We start from the raw sequence: 18,541 nt of genomic DNA, 5'->3' as shown, positions 1-18,541 counted from the left end.
TATTAAGTAAGTTTTTGAGTTATAAGAATCAGGCGGGGGATTTAGCTCAGTGGTGCCGCTGCCTGCCTCACAAGCTCAAGGTCCTGAGTTTGATCCCCGGTACCAAAAAAACAAACAAAACCAAATTATAAGAATAACAACAGTTAAGTTTATAATTAAACACAAGTGTTGGAAAATTCTAATACAGATAACCATCTATAATTCAATCTCATTCTATAAGAATATATTTTAGTAAGAACATTTAATCTATATTTTGCTAGTTAATTTTTTATTAATACATAGAGATTTCCTTTTTTGCTACTACCAGACCAGCATAGGTCTTCCCTTATGTCTTAAAATGTATGCGTGTACATGCCTGCCCACACATGTCTTTTTTCCACACGACGGTACATGACTGCACTCTCCCAAACCCTTCCCACTGTCATCAGCAGAACTGACTGCAGGGTTGTGAGTCACCACACTCAGCAAGACCACTGGTCTGGTGCTCTCTTCCAAAGCATGTCAGCACAGCCACGTGCCACTGTTCCGGCCTCCTTGCTGTCACTGTGCCTTAAAATCTAGAAGACACGTTTACCTAAAAAAATGTAGCTATAATTAGGACTGGAATTTCTTGTAAGCTAAACTCATGTTATTTACAAGTGTAAGAAGTAAAGGAATAAATAATGGGAAGGGTATTTTTAGTTATGCCTGATAAAGGTTTTTTTTAAAAATATGCGTATTGATTGCTATTATTATGAGATATATATTTCCTTTGATAGGCTTGATATGTGATTTATGAAATATTTATAAATCCTAAAGAAAAGTATAATTTTTAAAAATAGGTATATTGATTGCTATTATGAGACATGTATTTCCTTTGATAGGCTTGATATGTGATTTATAAAATATAAAACCTAAAGAAAAATATAATTAATATGTAATATTTAAATGGATTACTTTTACACTTAGATTCCAGCTACATATTTGACAGGTGATAAGACTGACTCTGAAGCCGCAAGTATTTACCTCCAGTTATCAAAAAAAGACCCAATTATAAAACTTCTGTATGTTACTCCAGAGAAGGTTTGTATTCGTATCATTATTTTAATTTTTTTTTTTTCAGTACCGGGGATCAAACTCAGGGCTTTGTGCTTGCAAGGCAGGCATGGCATCACTGAGCTACATCCCTGGCCCTTCCAGTAGAATGTGTGCCTTTAAAATTTTGACATAATAGTTGATATATAGCATGTTACAAAGAATTCATGTGTAACTTTCACCCAGAAACCCCCAAATGGTAACCTTTTATTATAATTGCTTTGTTATTCTTTCTGTATATTTTTCTCAAATATTTGATGGAGAGTCAGTTCCAGACATGATATCTTTTTAAACCTAATTACTTCACTGTGCATTTCCCAAAAATAAGGAATTCTCATGAAAAACACTAGTATAATTACCAAAATCAGGAAATTATATTGATAAAATATATTACTTAATTTATAAACCATCTTCCAGTTTCACCAATTGTCCAATAATGCCCTTTGTAGCAAAAGAAAAACCTAGATTAATCTCCTTTCAGGTAAACAGTTGCTCCTTTTTGTCTTTCATGATTCTGACATTTTTGAAGTATGAGGCCAGTTCTAAGACCTGCTCCTCAGTGAGTTTATCTCATGTTTTCTCCTGGTGGTGTCAGTTAACTGACTCCTCAGCTAAGGTGGGACCTGAAGATTTCCCCACTGTAGTGGCTCCTTTTCCCCACTGTAGCAATTAGTAGATGCCCTGTTTGGGAATACTGTGAGACTGTATAAATACCCTGTTAGTCATCAAAGTTTTACTCACATGTTTTAGCATCTGTTGATGATGCTTCCCCAAATCAGTAATTACCATTATGAATGCCAGATTATGATTTTTTTTTTCTAATTTAGTTGCCATTCTTCCATAAGAAAAATCTTTTCATTTTATCCCTCATATTTATTCATATCAGTATGAACTCATGGATTCAGTGGATTACAGTTGTCATATATAAATATTTTATTATGTAATAAATATAAGTTGTTTTCCTCTCAGTGCTGGGGATTGAACCCAGGGCCTCATGCATGCTAGGCAGGTCCTCTCTTGCTGAGCTATATCTTCCACCATCATTGTATATTTTGATGTTCTAACTGTCCTGGATTTGACCAGTGGGATAGCTCATGAAGCTGACATCTGTGTCCTTTGCCAGTGTCCCTGTCAAGATGTGGGTATTAGGTGTATTTGTTACTACTTGGATATTATTGGTTCTAGACCTTGTCATGGACAAACCTATAAAATACATCCATACTTAACTTCTACAAATATATGTTGTGTTAGTTACTTTTCTCTCATTGCTGAGACAAAATAGCTGACATCCAAAGTTAGAGGGGAAGGGGTTTATTTGGCTTATAGTTTGCAGAGGTTTCAGTTCATAGTCGGCTGGCTCCAAGGCTGGGATGACAAACAGGCCTCACAGAGGAGAAATAACATGGCGCGTACCAAAGTAGCAAAGGCAACAACATCATCTCCCTGCCCCTTTTATCTTATGCAGGCTACTTAGGGTGAGTAACACTCACAACCTTAATCCTAGTGCCCTTGAGCCTAGCATTGCATCATGAATCAATTCCAGCTTCACACACTCTAGATCCAACCTTTGACCACATGAGGCTTTGGGCATCTAGACCCAAACCATAACATATGTATACATAATTTTTCCCCAAACAACATACATATATATAATACACATGTTTAATCCTGTTAACCAATATAAACACGTGGTGGCCCTCGGATGTATCAAGGCAGAATAAAATTTTACAGCCACTGACCTAATGAGTAGCTGCTTGCTGCATGTGGACAGACATTTCTAAAGTGTATGGTTTGTTATTCTGCCCTCCCCTCATAGACTGAAAGAAGAATCAGTTTTATATAAATATTTTAACACAGCCTAATTGTAATGAAGCTTAGAGACAACAAAATCATTATGATGATATGTTTAGATATCTCATGTTTCTGATCTAGGTCTGTGCAAGTAACCGGCTAATTTCTACTCTGGAGAATCTGTATGAGCGAAAGCTTTTGGCACGTTTTGTTATTGATGAAGCACATTGTGTGAGCCAGGTAAATATTGCTTTTACATCTTGAAATATTGGGGTGTTTTTTTGGGGTTTTGTTTGTTTGTTTGTTTGGTTGGTTGATGTACTGGAGCCCAAACCCAGAGCCTTGAGCATGCTAGGCAACCACTTTACCACTGAGCTATTCCAGCCCTCTTGGAATATTAGTGTTTATACCTTCAATAGTTTAATATTTTCAGAACTGAGGAAAATTCACATTGAGTGAACTGTTCTGTCATTTCATTGAAGAATAAAGTGGTTTTAATATATTGACCAGTGTTGACAATTTATGTAAGGAAGATCCAAATAATCTGAAAAAGAGTCTTTTTTTCACACTAGTGGGGACATGATTTTCGCCAAGATTACAAAAGAATGAATATGCTTCGCCAGAAGTTCCCTTCTGTTCCAATGATGGCTCTCACCGCCACTGCCAACCCCAGGGTGCAGACGGACATCCTCACTCAGCTGAAGATTCTTAGGCCGCAGGTGTAAGTTACTGGAAGTCATGTATTTAAAAGGCCCCAAGCCAATCAGAGTTGCTGCACATTGGAGTCAGCTGTGCAACTTTAAAAATCCCAATGCCCAGCTCATACCCAAGGCAAGTTAAAAAAAAAAAGAATATCTGGGGCTGGGAGCCAGGATTTTTTTTTAAATCCTCAAGTGATTCCAGTGTGCAACAAATTCTGAGAAACAGGACCCTAGAGCTTTTCTTCACAACAAAATTTGAAACTATCCCAGCACCTACTTTGAAAGTAAGGATATATTGCATACTCTACCTATTGACCCTGGTATAGTTCCAATAATAAATGAGCTTTTATCTCATTTTGGATTCCCTATAGCAAAGTATACTTCATGACATGATCTGATGACTCTACTTTGTCATTTTCTCCTAAAGTCCCAATTATATCCAGAATTTTGCAAGCAGTCCAGAAACCATGCAGCACAGCTTTTTTACTTCATCTTCATTTCAGCAGCAGCATACTTCTTATTGCCACCAAGTCCATAATTATTCCAGAACAAAAACCACTGTAAAAAAATCCTGTATATATCTAGGTTGTACTGGATTATCTTGTACTTAACTGAATTTTTAGAGAGAGATGCATTCTTTAGTAGGTTCATTGAACCAATATTTATTTAATATCTGTTTGTGTACCAAAATTAAAATTTATTTTCCACTGGGTGTGGTGTCATACACCTATAATCTCAGCTACTTGAGAGACTGAGGCAGGAGGATGACAAGTTAGAGACCAGGCTGGGCAACTTAGTGAGACACTGTCTCAAAATAAAATAAAAAAGGACTGGGGGGTGAAGCTTAGGGGTAGGCATGAGGCCTTGGCTTCAGTCCCCAACACTACACTATATCACACTACACTACAACCCCCCCACACACAATTCCTTCTGAATTGTTAGCATTGCTTTGAGTTTAAGGTAAAAGCATTGTTATGGAATGACTGAACAAAGTATTTAAGTGAATTTTTAAAACCCAACTTTTGTTCATTTGAAAATAAAGACAAGGGCCGGGGATTTAGCTCAGTGGTTTCGCTGCCTGTTGTGCAAGCACAAAGACCTGAGTTCGATCCCTGGTACCAAAAAAAAGGGAAAATAAAGACAAAACAGGCATAGTGGTACCTCCTGTAGTCCCAGCTTCTCGGGAGTCTGAGGTGGGATGATTGAGTGAACTCAGGAGTTCAAGGCCAGCCTGGCAACACAACAACACTCCATCTCTTTAAAAAAAAAAAAAAAAAGAAAAAGTAAAGTAAAGAAAGATAAGCTGCTCTATCAATGTTGTAAGAAGTAAAAATAGCACCAGTGTCAGAGTCATGAGAAGAACTGAAAGTTCCATATGAAGGGGGTCATGAGATTAAGATAGCTGCAGAGGCCTTTGCAGATTAAATTTCAGCTTCTAAATTATCTGATGTAAATGAAGGAACTCAAGCACTTTGGATTTCTTCCAGCCTCTAGGTTGTTTGGTTCCAACCTAAAATATTTTGTTGCTAATAGCACTTTTATATAGAACTAATAATCATACTCAAGTGCAAGAACTTTTGAGAGTACCCAGAATTTTGTGTGTGTAATCATAAAATTTGGAATAGAATATTTTAACTTTAATCTCACTTGCAGAGGAGTGTTTGCATAAAACTTGGGGAAAAATGTTTTGCTTCCATAATTGATATGCATTATAACACTATACCTAAGTGTCCTATTATACTTTAGGTTCTAATGAATATATGCTAGAAATCCCTTTCTAGAAGTACTACACTGATCTCTGAATTTTTTTCCATGTATGACAGACACTGCTTTTAGCTTTTTCCCATGCGTTTATCCCAGGGCAATCTACTGTGGTGTTTTAAGGCATGCATTTGTTTGTTTGTTTGTTTGCTATGCTGGCTTTCTGGCCCAGGGCCTTATGTATACCAGGTAAGCACTCTGCCACTGAGCTACATCCCCACTCCTGTTCTTTTCAGTCAGTTATAGTAATTGGGAAAAGCCCATAATTAAAAGAAATTATATAAATTCTCGTTACATTTGTGTAGGTGTAGGATTTGTAATTTATGTTTGAGTAAACAGGGCACATATTTATTTGGAGACAGACCCCTTGAATCTCTTCCATGGTACCATAGGGAGAAGATCTGCCTGGGAAAGCAAAATCGTACACATCAGGATGCTAGCACATGGTGCCTTGTACATAATTGGTTCTCAGTAAGAATGAATAAATAAAACATGGGGGAGGTGGCAAATGCGAGTAAAATGTGTAAATTTGGGTGTCTGTTGGCTCCTTACTATATTTGATACTTTTGCATTTGGGTGGATATAAATCATATAGTGGAAGATTTTAAGGGAGACTTTCTGGTACACTGTTTCCTGATCTTTTTTTGCCAGTAGCCCTTTGTATTAAATTTGCCCAATTGCTGCTGTGCTGTGGCTCTGGTGAAGTTGGGTATCCCTAGAATTGGAGCTGTGAGCCCATGCTTCTCTCTCCCTGCCAGTCTGGGGTAGTATTCTTCCTCTTTAGGAGATGTAGACTTGGCCTATAACACAGGTTTTATGCTACTCCCTGAGGGCATTTGGAGATGATCTGGCAGAGACCAAAAAGACAAAGACAGGTAACTATGATAGAGCACCAGTAATAGATAACACTTCATATTGAGCCCCCAGGTACTGTTCTTGGTATTTTATGCATGTTATTCACCCACACAAGTCTTGTGAGGTAGGTAACCCTTTCTTTATACCATTCTACAGATAAAGAAACTGAGGCACAAACAAGCCAGGTGTGGTGGTGCACATGTATAACCCTACCACTCTTAGAGGCTGACACAGGATGAGCATAAATTCAACCTCAGCCCAGCCCAGGCAATTTAGTGTTTTAATGAGACCCTGCCTCAAAGTAAAAAACAAAAAAGGTTTGGGATTGTGGCTCAGTGTAAAGACCTTGGGTTCAATACTCAGTACTTGGGTGGAGAGGGAAAGAGGGGGAGGAAAAAAATACTAGGTAACTTGCACAAATTTGTATACCTAGCAAGTATTGGTGAGCACTTAAATCCCAGCAGTTTGGTTTCAGAACTTTCTAAATACTATTCCAGATTGCAGAAAGAAGTAGTGATTAAAGATACAAATTTAAACTGCAGGAACTCAAATAAGCAAGATTAACCCTGTGGAACAATACCTTTTAAGGAGGGGTCAGGTAGCATTTTATAAAGGAAGCAGGTACTGTATTGTAGGGGGAGTAGCTTTCTGAACAGTTTAAACAGCTGTGTTGAGATATAATTTGCATACGATAAAATTCGCCTGTTTAAAGTATACAATTCACTGGGGCTTTTTATTTTATTCATAAGGTTGTGTAACCATCACCACTATCTAATTTTAGAACATTTTGTCTTACTTAAAAGAGGTTGCATACCCATTAGCAGGGAATCCTTTCCCCCTCCACACTAGGCAACCAACCACTCACCCAATTTCTGCCTCCACAGATTTTTCCCTGTTGTGGACATTTCATGTACAGGCCAGAAGTGTTCTTGTTTCAGATTTTTCAATATTTGTAAATACATGGTAAGATACCTTCTTGGGGGTGGGATCCAAATTCATTTATGGGTCATATGCACAAAGCCTGAAGATAATTTTTTGTAATGTTTAGTGTGCCAATATTTTCACGTAGCTTGTCACATGAGGTCGTGTGGGGAATTTTCCACTTTTGGTGTCATGTTGAGACTCAAAAAGTTTTGAATTTTGGAACAATTTGGATTTCCAGCTTAAGGCTGCTCGCCCTTTAAATAGAATCATACAATTATGTGACCTTTTGTGACTAACTTCTTTCAGTGAGCATAATGTTTTCAAGATTCATCCATATTGTAACATGTATTAGTACTTCATTTGTTTTCTTTTTCTCTTTCTCTTCTTTCCTCTCCTCTCTCCTTTTCTTTTCAGTAGTGGGCATTGAACCCAGGCCTTGCTCATGATGTGCAAGTGCTCTACTGCTGAACTACACCTGCAGCCTTTTTTATTTTTTATTTTAAGGTTGGGTCTCACAATGGAATTTTCCAGGCTGGCCTTAGACTTGTGATCCTCCTGCCTCAGCCTTTTAGCATAGTCCTTTTTAATTTTCAAGTAGTACTCCATTTTGTGGATACTAGGATACATTTTATTCACCTATGGATTATTGATGAATGTTTGAGTTATTCCCTTTGTTTTGGAAATATGAATGATGTTTGCATATGTGTTTGGGTGCAATTGCTGTGACATAGTATTTATATGATTAACCTTTTGAAAAATGACTAAACTAAGCTAAGCATAATGGCACAACCTGTCTCAAAAAATAAAAAAGGCTGGGGATGTACCTTAGTGGTAGAGTCCCCCCCCCACCCAGTTCAATTCCAGTACTGAGAAAGAAAAAGAAAAACTGCCAAAATGTTCCCAAAGTGTCTGCACCATTTTCTGTGACCTCCGGCAGTGTGCAGGGCCTGCAGTTTCTCCATATCCTCAGCACTTGCTACTGTCTCCTTTGCTACAGCATTGTGAAGTGGTAGGTGGATGATGTGTAAGAATTAGGGAAGGAGTATGATCTGGGACTGAAAGTGTTTCTGCCATGAACTTCTAGGTCAGGCCCAAGGAATGGCCTTCTCCATTGGATAAGTGGAGACAGGGAAGGGATGACCCTGCACAGGCAGCTCAAGGCTGGATCACGGGTCTCTCATGTGATGGCTATGGAGTGCCTGGACTCTACTCTCCTGCAGGCACTTTGAGCTGGGGGTTAGCTTGATCTGCACTCTAGGATCAAATGATAACTCAAGGTATGAAAGAGAAGATGGGTGGAAGCATGAGGTTAGAGGAGGGCAGCCCTTGGGGAACCATTGGACTCCCCTAGGAGAGAGGTGATAGTGGGGGAGGTGGTGTTAGGAACTGAGGAAGAAGGGACCAAGTTAGGAGAGCGGCCAGATGGCATCTATGAGACCGTCAGCAGTTCTGACCAGGAAGATGGGTGTAGTTGAAGTTTACCGGTTTCTGGGCCAGGAGGCTACTACATTGCTGGAGGGAGAAGGTTGAGGGGAGGGTGGACAAGAAATTGGATTTCAGATGTGTGGCATTTGGGATCTCTATGGGATGACTGGTGGTCACTAAAGCAGCAGTCTTCACAAGTTCTTGGTTACATGTACCTCCTGAGAGAATCAGGGAAACCTCTACTGCTTGTGTTTTTAACTTGACACCTAAAGTTTTTCAACAAGAGTTTAAATAGAAGGTGGTATATGCTAAATGTCAACATTTTTAAACAAAATTGTTACCTAGCAGCCAGATATGGCTGTAAGCCTAGCATTCTGGGAAGATGAGTCAGGAGGATCAAAAGTTTGAGTGTAGCCTAGAAATCTTAGTAACTTAACAAAGACCCTGTCTCAAAAGGCGGGGCGGGGGGGGGGTGTGTGTGGCTGGAGATGTAACTTAGTACGAAGGCCCTGGGTTCAGTCCCTACTGTTGCCAAAAAACACCAGGGGGTAACTCTTTAGCAGTCAGATATTTTACATTTTTCTCTTTGAACTTAACATTTCTCTTTTATTTTCCCATAGAATTTTGTCCTATAGTACTATACATATATCTATATGTATGTGTGTGTGTGTGTGTGTGTGTGTGTATATATATATATATATATATATATTTTTTTTTTTTTTTTTTTTTTTTAGATATTTGTGTCTGTGTCTGTGTATAACTGGGGATTGAACCCAGGGCCTTTGCACTGAGCTATATTCCCAGCCCTCTTTTTGTTTTTTATTGAGACAGGGTCTTACTAAGTTACTAAGCTGCCCTCCTGCCTCAGCCTCCCAGAGCATGCCTGAGGTGATGTATTTTTATACATGAAATCTTTTTGCTTACTCTATAATACTTAACTGCAAAAAAAAAAAAAAAAAAAAAATATATATATATATATATATATATATATATATATATAAAAATTTGTTTTTTAAGCCAGGCATAGTAGCATGTGCCTGTAGTCCCAGCACTAGAGAGGCTGAGACAGGACAGTTCCCATGAATTCAAGGCCAGCCTGAATTACAGAGCAAGACTTTGTCTCAAAAAACTTTAAAAACAAATTTTTTTTGGCTTTAAATTTGTGTTTGAGTTGAATTATTAAAATAATTAGTCATACATAATTGATTGCAACAACTTAAATATATTTTTATATAATACTTCTTAAGCATAAATGTTGAATGAGAATGTTTTTTCTCCAGCTACTTGGGAGGTTGAGGCAGAAGAATCACAGATTGAAAGCCCGCAGCAATAGAGAAAGACCCTGTTTTAAAATACAGTTTTTGGGCCAGGGATTTAACTCAGTGGTTCTCCTGCCTGCCTCACAGGCACAAGGTCCCAAGTTCAATCCCCGGTACCGAAAAAATATGTATATAGTTTTTAAGCTGGGCATGGTGGCACACACCTGTAATCTCAGCACTTAGGAGGCAGAGGCAGGAGGATCGCTGAGAGTTTGAACCCAGCCTGGGCTACACAGAGTTCAAGGCCAGCCTGAACTATCTAGAAAGAAAGACCCTGTCTCCAAAAAAAAAAAAAAAAAACAGTTTTTAAAAAGGGGTGGAGCTGTCACTCATGGTAGAGCACTTGTCTAGCATGAGCAAGGCCTGGGTTCAGACCCATGACCAAAAAAATAAGGTGTCTCTTAATGAAATACAACTTTTTGTTTTTTAGTTCTTTTTTTTTTTTGTATTGAATTCTTTTATTGGTACATTGTAGGTATACAACACAATTACATTTCTCATTGGGAATTGTACCTTTACATGATGCATCTTGGTTCTTATTTTTTCCCCATTCCTAGCCCTCCCTTCACCCCCTCCACCCTTCCCTATTTACAAAGACTTTATTTCCATTTTTTCCATTTCTCATCATTTTTTCCTTTCCCTTCTTTCCTTTCCCCTGCCCCTCCCACTACCCCTACCCCTTTGGACCTTTTCTTCCTATTTTACATTATCGATTATTCATTCTAATCATTGGTACATTTTAGGTATACAATATAATAACATTCATCATTGGAAATTTGCACCTTTGCATACTCTCCCTTGGTTCTTATTTTTCATCCTTGCCCAGCCCTCCCTTCAACCCCTCCATTCCTCCCTATTTACAAAGATTTTGTTCCTATTTTTCCATTTTCTCCTATTAATCCCATTCCCTTCTATCCTTTCCCCTAGCCCTCCCACTTCCTTCCCCTTTGCCCCTTTTCTTCCTATTTCACATTACCTATTATACATTTAGTCCTTATTTACACTTTCAGTTTCTCACACCAGAGAAACTATTCGGTATTTACACATGTGTGTCCTATTTATTTCACTTAAGAGTATTGCCTCAATGTGCATCCACTTAGCTATAAATGTCTCTAATTTCTCATTTTTTATGGCTGAGTAGTACTCCATTTTATTAAAAAAACACATTTTCTTTATCCAGTCTCCAGTTGATGGGCATTTGGGCTGTTTCCAAGTTTTAGCTATTACAAACTGTGCTGCTATGAACATGGGTGGACATATATCACTGTGGTATGATTCTTTTAATTCTTTGGGGAAGATCCCCAGCAGTGGAATAGCAGGGTCGAATGGGACTTCCAGTCCTAGTTCTTTGAGGTATCTCCATACTGATTTCCACAGTGCTTGCACCAGTCTACACTCCCACCAGCAGTGGAGCAGGGTTCCTCTTTCCCCCAGCCCCGCCAGCATTTGTTATTGGTTGATTTCATGATAGCAGCCATTCTTTCTGGAGTGAAGTGGAATCTCAGCGTTGTTTTCATGTGCATCTCTCCAATGACCAGTGATGCTGAACATTTTTTCATGTATTTATTTGCTCTTTCTACTTCTTTGTCTGAGAAATGTCTGTTCATTTCAGATGCCCATTTTTGGATTGGGTCTTTAAATTTGGGAGGTCTGATCTTTTTAAGCTCTTTATAGATTCGAGATAGTAGACCTTTGAGGAAGAGCAGGTGAAGATTTTTTCCCACATTGTGGGTTGTCTCTTCACACTGCTGGTGGTTTCTCTTGCTGTGCAGAAGCCTTTTAATAAGAAGAGATCCCATTTGTTGATTGTTTGTGCTAGTTCACGGGCAACTGAGGTTTTGTTCGTAAAATCTTTTCCTACACTGATGTCTTCAAGAGTTCTACCTAACCTCTGTTCCAACTGGTTCAGAGTTTCTATTTTAATATTTAGATCTTTAATCCATTTTGATTTTAGTTTAGTGCATGGTGAGAGATATAGGTCTAGTTTTAATCTTTGGCAAGCTGAAGCCCAATTTTTCCAGTACCATTTATTAAAGAGGCTATCTTTCCTCCAGTGAGGGTGTTTGGCTCCTTTATCGAAGATGAGATGGCTGAGTGTGTCTGGCGTTGTTTCTGCATCTTCTAATCTGTTCCACTGGTCCTCAAGTCTGTTTCTTTGCCAGTACCATGCTGTTTTTATCACAGTAGCTTTGTAGTATAGTTACAGGTTGGGGATTGTGATACCCCCTGTCATGTCTCTGTTATCTAGAATTGCTTTTGCTATTCTGGGTCTCTTCTTGCTCCAAATGAATTTTTGGATTGTTTTCTCAAGGTCTATGAAGTATGCTGCTGGGATCTCAATTGGAATTGCATTAAATCTATATAGCAGTTTTGGAAGTATGGCCATTTTCACTATATTAATCCTTCCTACCTAGGTGCAGGGGATGTCTGTCCATTTTCTGATATCATCTTCAATCTCTCTTTTCAGAGTGCCATAGTTTTAGAGAAGAGGTTTTGATTTCTTTCGTTAGGATGATTACTAGGTATTTCAGTTTTTTGGATGCTATTGTGAAAGGAATTATTTGCCCTATTTCTCTCTCAGTGAGTCTGTCATTGGTGTAGAGGAAAGCTATTGATTTTTGTGTGTTGACCTTGTAACCAGCTACTTGACTGAATTTGGTTATTAAGTCTAGAAGACTTTTGGTGGAGTTCTTGGGGTCTTCTATATAGAGTATCATGTCATCTGCAAATAATGACAATTTGACTTCTTCATTACCTATCTTTATTCCTTTTATTTCTTTCTCTTGTCTAATTGCTGTGGCTAATGTTTCCAGAACTATATTGAAGAAGAGTGGTGATAGTGGACATCCTTGTCTTGTTCCTGATTTTAGTGTGAAGGATTTCAGTTTTTGACCATTTAGTATGATATTGGCTGTTGGTTTTTCATAGATGGCTTCTATCAGTTTGAGGTAGAGACCATCTATTCCAATTTTTTGTAGGGTTTTTATCATAAATGCATGTTGGATTTTGTCAAATGCTTTTTCTGTGTCTATGGAGATAATCATATGGTTTTTGTCCTTGGCTCTATTGATATAGTGTGTTACATTGATTGATTTTCATATATTGAACCATCCCTGCATCCCTGGGATGAATCCCACTTGATCAGGGTGTATGATCTTCTTGATGTTCTTCTGCATTCTGTTTGCCAGTATCTTATTAAGGATTTTTGCATCTATGTTCATTAGTGAGATTGGCCTATAGTTCTCTTTTTCAGTTGGGTCTTTCTCTGCTTTGAGGATCAAGGTGACGCTTGCTTCCAGGAAGGAATTTGGGAGTATTGCTTCCCTTTCCATTTCATTGAAGAGTTTAAACAGTAGTGGCAGCAGTTCCTCTCTAAATGTCTTGTAGAATTCAGCAGTGAAGCCATCAGGGCCCAGGTTTTTCTTAGTTGATAAGTTTTTAATTACATTTTCAATTTCACTGGTTGATATTGGGTTGTTCAGAATTCTTAGGTCTTCTTCATTAAACTTTGGTAATTCATATGTATCTAGGAAATCTGTCCATTTCTTCTGTGTTGTCCATTTCTTCTGTGTTGTCCATCTTACTGGCGTATAGGTTCTGGAAGTAGGTATTGATGATCCTCTGGATTTCTGCTGGGTCTGTTGTAATTTCACCCTTTTCATTCCTAATTGCATGGATTTGGGCCTTTTCTTTCCTTTTTCTGTCAAGGTTGGCTAAAGGTTTGTCAATTTTGTTTATTCTTTCGAAGAACCAACTCTTGGTTTCATTGATTTTTTGTATTGTTCTCTTAGTCTCCATTGCATTGATTTCTCCTCTGATCTTTATAATTTCCTCCCTTGTATGAGCTTTGGGGTTGTCCTGCTCTTCTTTTTCTAGAAGCTTGAGGTTCAGCATCAGGTTGTTTAATTGGGCTCGTTCTGTTTTCCTAATATGCATATTCACTGCTATGAATTTCCCTCATAAGACTGCTTTCATTGTGTCCCATAGATTCCAATATGTTCTATTGTCATTGTCATTTAATTGAAGGAACTGTCTGATTTCTTCTTTAATTTCCTCTGTGACCCATTGGTTATTCAGAAGTGTGTTGTTCAATTTCCATGTGTTTATGAAATTTTTTGAGTTTCTTTTGCTGTGGATCTCCAATTTCATCGCACTATGGTCTGATAATATACAAGGGATAACTTCAATTCCTTTGCACTTACTTAAACATGTTCTATGTGTGAGTATGTGATCTATTTTTGAGAATGACCTATGTGCAGCTGAGAAGAATGTGTATACTGATTTTGTGGGGTGGAAGACTCTGTAAACATCTGTTAAGTTCATTTGTTCAAGAGTTTGATTGAGCTCTAGTATTTCATTACTTATTTTTTGTTTAGTTGATCTATCTATTTGTGACAGTTGGGTGTTGAGGTCCCTCACTACAATTGTATTAGCGTATATATGACTTTTCATGTCCGTTAGTATTTGTTTTATATAGTTGGGTGCACTAGTGTTTGGTGCATAGATATTTATGATTGTCATCTCTTCCTCTTGGATTCTTCCCTTTACAAGGATGTAGTGTCCTTCTTCATCTCTCTTAATCAGTGTTGGTTTGAAATCTACGTGATCTGCCAAGAGGATAGCTACTCCTGCTTTTTTTTGGGTTCCTGTCACATGCAGTATTGTTTTCCACCCTTTAACTTTCAGTCTATGAGTTTCCTTTTGAATTAAGTGTGTTTCTTGTATGCAGCATATTGTTGGATTTTGCTTCTGGACCCATTCTGCCAGTCTATTTTTTCTGATTGGTGAATTGAGACCATTAACATTGATGGTTATAACTGAAACGTATTGACTTGTCATTGCCATGACTTTTTCTTTTTGTTGGGTTCTCCCCCTTTACATTTAATTTCTTGTCATGCCAGATGGGTTCATTCTGCTTTGCTTCCTGGGGTTGTGATCCTCAATGTCTGTTCCTAGGCTATTGTGTAAAATTCTTTGGAGTGCTGGTTTGGCATTCACGAAGTTCCTAAGGTGCTCTTTGTCATGAAAGTATCTTATTTCTCCATCCATTTTGAAAGATAGTTTTGCAAGGTACATCAATCTGGGTTGGAGGCTGTTTTCTTTTAGGGCTTGGAATATGTCACTCCAAGCTCTTCTTGCCTTGATGGTTTGTGTTGAGAAGTCTGCTGTGATTCTGATGGGCTTTCCTTTGTATGTGATTTGTTTCTTTTCTCTGACTGCTTGGAGAACTTTGTTCTTCTGTTGTGTTTCTGGAATCTTAACAATTATATGCCTATGTGTAGATTTTTTTTGATCAAGGCTATTTGGAGTCCTATATGCCTCACTTATCTGTATGTCAAGCTCTTCTCCCCTGCTTGGGAAGTTTTCTGCCATTATTTCTGTGAAGAGATTTTTTTATGTCATCTCCACTCTCTCCTGTTTCTTCATTGTGCCCAATCAGTCTTATGTTATTCTTTTTTGCATCATCTAGCAGCTGCTGGATTGATTTCTCATGTTCCCTTTGATTTCTCATGTTCCCTTATAATTTTGAAGCAATTTTTCTTTTCCTGGTCACTAATTGCAATCTTATCTTCTATATCTGAAATTCTGTCCTCACATTGGCTCATTCTGCTGTGTAGACTTTCAATGGAATTTTTCATGTCCTGGAAATCTATCTGCATCTGTTTTATGGATTCCATTTGTTTATTATGTTGGGATTCCATCATGTTCCTCAGCTCCTCTCTAGATTTATTAATCATGTCTTGCACTAGGGGCACAATTTCTCCTGTTATCTGAGAAATTATTTCTGATTTCATTTTTTCCAGATCCCCTTTTGTTGCCAGTTCAGTGGGTCCAGGTGGTTGAGTATCAGAGTGTTCCATCTCATTTCCCTTTGGGGTTGCTGTAGGTGATCTGGAAGTCTGGTTTTGAGACTTATTTACGTGTTTTCTCATTTCGACTGGGGCGGGGGGCTGTTAGCGCCTGCACGGATTACCTCCTCTGAGCTGGGAGAGGTCGGACAGGGGCCGGGAGCAGCAGTAGGAATGGTGACCCAAAAGCCCTTTCCTGTGGGCTGGGAGCAGCCGGAGGGATGGTGGCCCGGCAGCCCCTTCCTCTGGGCCAGGAGCAGCGGGACAGAAGGTGGCCCAAAAGCCCTTTCCTCTGGGCTGGGAGCAGCGGGAGGGATGGTGACGGGGAAGCCCCTTCCTCTGGACCAGGAGGAGTGGGACGAAGGCTCAGAAGCCCCTCCCGCTGGGCTGGGAACAGTGGGACTCAGTACCTTGGTCTGGTGGTCTGGTGTCCTCTGCGTCTTTGTAGTGTAGAACCAGGTGGCTGCCTGTCTGCAGCGGGGTGATTCGGTGTCTTCCGCGCGACTCCTGGACCTTGGTAGGGCGTGCACAGACCTCCCTGTCTGCAGCGGGCTGATTCGGCATGTTCTGTGCGACTCAGGACCTCGGTAGGGCACGGGCAGACCCGCCTGTCTGCAGCGGGGTGATTAGGCGTCTTCCGCGCAACGCAGGACCTCGGTAGGGCGTGCACAGACCTGCCTGTCTGCAGCGGGCTGATTCCTGTTTTTTAGTTCTTACATTTACAGATTCATTAAAACAGTCAATGTTGCTTATTTTTATAGATGTAAGTACAAGAAATGTTGCTTGCTTGCATAGACATGTGAATGGAATGCATTTTATTATAGCAGTAACACTCAATTATTTGAATTTTTTCTGAAGTATATGCCAAAATTACATCATAATATGGTATCAAAAATTATTTTTAATGATCTGTCAGCTGACATGTCCTCTAAATTTTGTGAGAGGCAAAACATTAGAAACTATTTAACTGGCAAAATAAGTAAGATCATAGTTATTCACTTTACTCTTTCTGGAAAATATACCTTTAAAAAACAGCTTTACTAGGACTTACCTAATGATTATTTTTGTTACTCTTTCAACAAAAACTTGTACCATGTACCAAATACATTTGAAAAAGTTGGGGAAATCAAAATCCTAATAGTTTCAAGCTGGGGATTTAGCTCAGTGGCACTGTGCCTGCCTCCCAAGCGCAAAGTCCTAAATTCAATCCCCCGGCACCAAAAAAAATCCCAATAATTTCAGTATACTTTGCCAATTGATTGTTTTGACAAAATGCTTTTATTATGTGATGTGCTTTTAAATATAGTTTTGTCAAAGCTTTGTAGATATAGATTTGGTTTTTCAAATAATGGAAGCCAGGCATAAGGGCACATGCCTATAATCCCAGCACTTGGAAGGCTGAGCCAGGAGGATTGCCATGAGTTCGAGGCCAGCTTGAAGTATATACCAAGACCCTGTCTCAAAGAAAAATGGGGTGGAGGGTGACTGATATAATTAGCAAAGCCAGTTCTTTATTGTCAAACCAATCAGCCAAGTTAGATTTAGTTCCTTACATAAAAAATTCTGTCTTCATTTTTCAGTTCACATAAATTATAGTAAAACATCCCTATGACAACTTTCTCAGTTCTGAAAACAGCAAACTGAGCATAAGTTGACTCCATTTTTCATGCTACATTTTCACATGGCACCGATGTGCCACCCTGGGCCTGTAACACATCTATGTAGTACAACCTTAGTCAAGGTAGAGTAGAATCAAGAGTTGTTTTAAAAAATTCTTTATCAAGATAAAATTCACCCACCATAAAATTCACCCATTCATAGGGTACAGTTTAGCAGAATTTTTAAAAATACTTTTATAGAATTGTGCCTCTGTTCCCACAATCTAAGTTTAGACTACTTTTTGTCAAATCTCATTCTCATTAGCAGCCGCTCCACATTCCCCCCTCACCTACACCTGACTTCTTTGACTAAGGATGTTTACAAACGTCATCCATGCTGTAGGATCGATCCATAATGTGCCTCGTGAGTGCTAGGCACATGCCCTACCACTGAGCCTCTCCCCCACCCTCTGCTTGATTTTTATGGTTTAATAGTATTTTGCGGGGGTGGGGGGGCTTAGCTCAGTGGCACTGCAGCAGCCTGGAAGTGCAAGGTCCTGAGTTTAATTCCCAGTACTGCAAAATAATAATAATAATAATTTTTTTGTATAGATATCCCACATTTTATTTATCTAGTCATCAGCTGATAAGAACTATCTAATTCAATATTTGGTAATTCCCAACATCCTATTTTCCAACAGGTAAAGTAAGATTTGTTGTGTATAATAAACTCTGAGGGTCTATTTACTTTTCCACAGTAACAAGCTGTGTGAATATTGCTCTTAATTATTATTGACTCCTTTTGTGGTAGATATTTGTTGTGTCTTTGATTGGATTTATAATCTATGACTTTACTTTCTAATCTATTGAGAAGTAGAGAAATATACTTTCTGTGTATAGATTCACCTGTTCTGGATATCTTATGTAAATAGAATCAGTGGATATTGGTCTTTTATGACTACTTTATTTAATATAATGTCTTGAAGATTTGTTACTGAATAATATTCCATTGTATAGGCATGTCACATTCTCATTATTCATTGGCTGATATGGATATTAAGATCTTTTCAATTCTTTTGACTATAGGAATGGAATTGTGCAGTAACTCTGTTCACTTTATTTTTTATTTTATTTTTCTCTTTTTCTTTTTTGCTGGGGATTGAGACCAGGGCCTTCTGCTTGTTAGGCAGGTGCTCTGACCCTGAACTCCGTGCCCAGCCCATTTCACCTTTTAAAGAATCGCC

General features: G+C 38.7%; 1 protein-coding gene across 8 annotated transcripts in view; it reads left to right on the top strand.

Moving 5' to 3' along the window:
• Blm (BLM RecQ like helicase) overlaps positions 1 to 18,541 on the top strand; it is a 100,831-nt gene that overhangs the window by 53,433 nt on the left and 28,857 nt on the right. For all 8 annotated transcript variants that reach the window (XR_015441770.1, XR_015441769.1, XR_015441768.1 and 5 more), the window contains 3 exons: positions 949 to 1,062; positions 3,007 to 3,105; positions 3,438 to 3,586. Coding sequence is in view for 4 of the 8 variants with exons in the window: in XM_021264846.2 (XP_021120505.1) it covers positions 949 to 1,062; positions 3,007 to 3,105; positions 3,438 to 3,586 (362 nt within the window). In the remaining 4 variants the exon portion in view is untranslated. The remainder of the gene's footprint in view (positions 1 to 948; positions 1,063 to 3,006; positions 3,106 to 3,437; positions 3,587 to 18,541) is intronic.

This window comes from Heterocephalus glaber, unplaced genomic scaffold, assembly GCF_053883595.1.
Source record: "Heterocephalus glaber isolate CG9 unplaced genomic scaffold, H.glaber_assembly_v1.0 deba00001531, whole genome shotgun sequence".
NCBI classification, from domain to species: Eukaryota; Metazoa; Chordata; class Mammalia; order Rodentia; family Bathyergidae; genus Heterocephalus; species Heterocephalus glaber.
The sequence above is the reverse complement of the archived record's forward strand: the minus strand, read 5'-3'. Positions and strand labels throughout refer to the sequence as shown.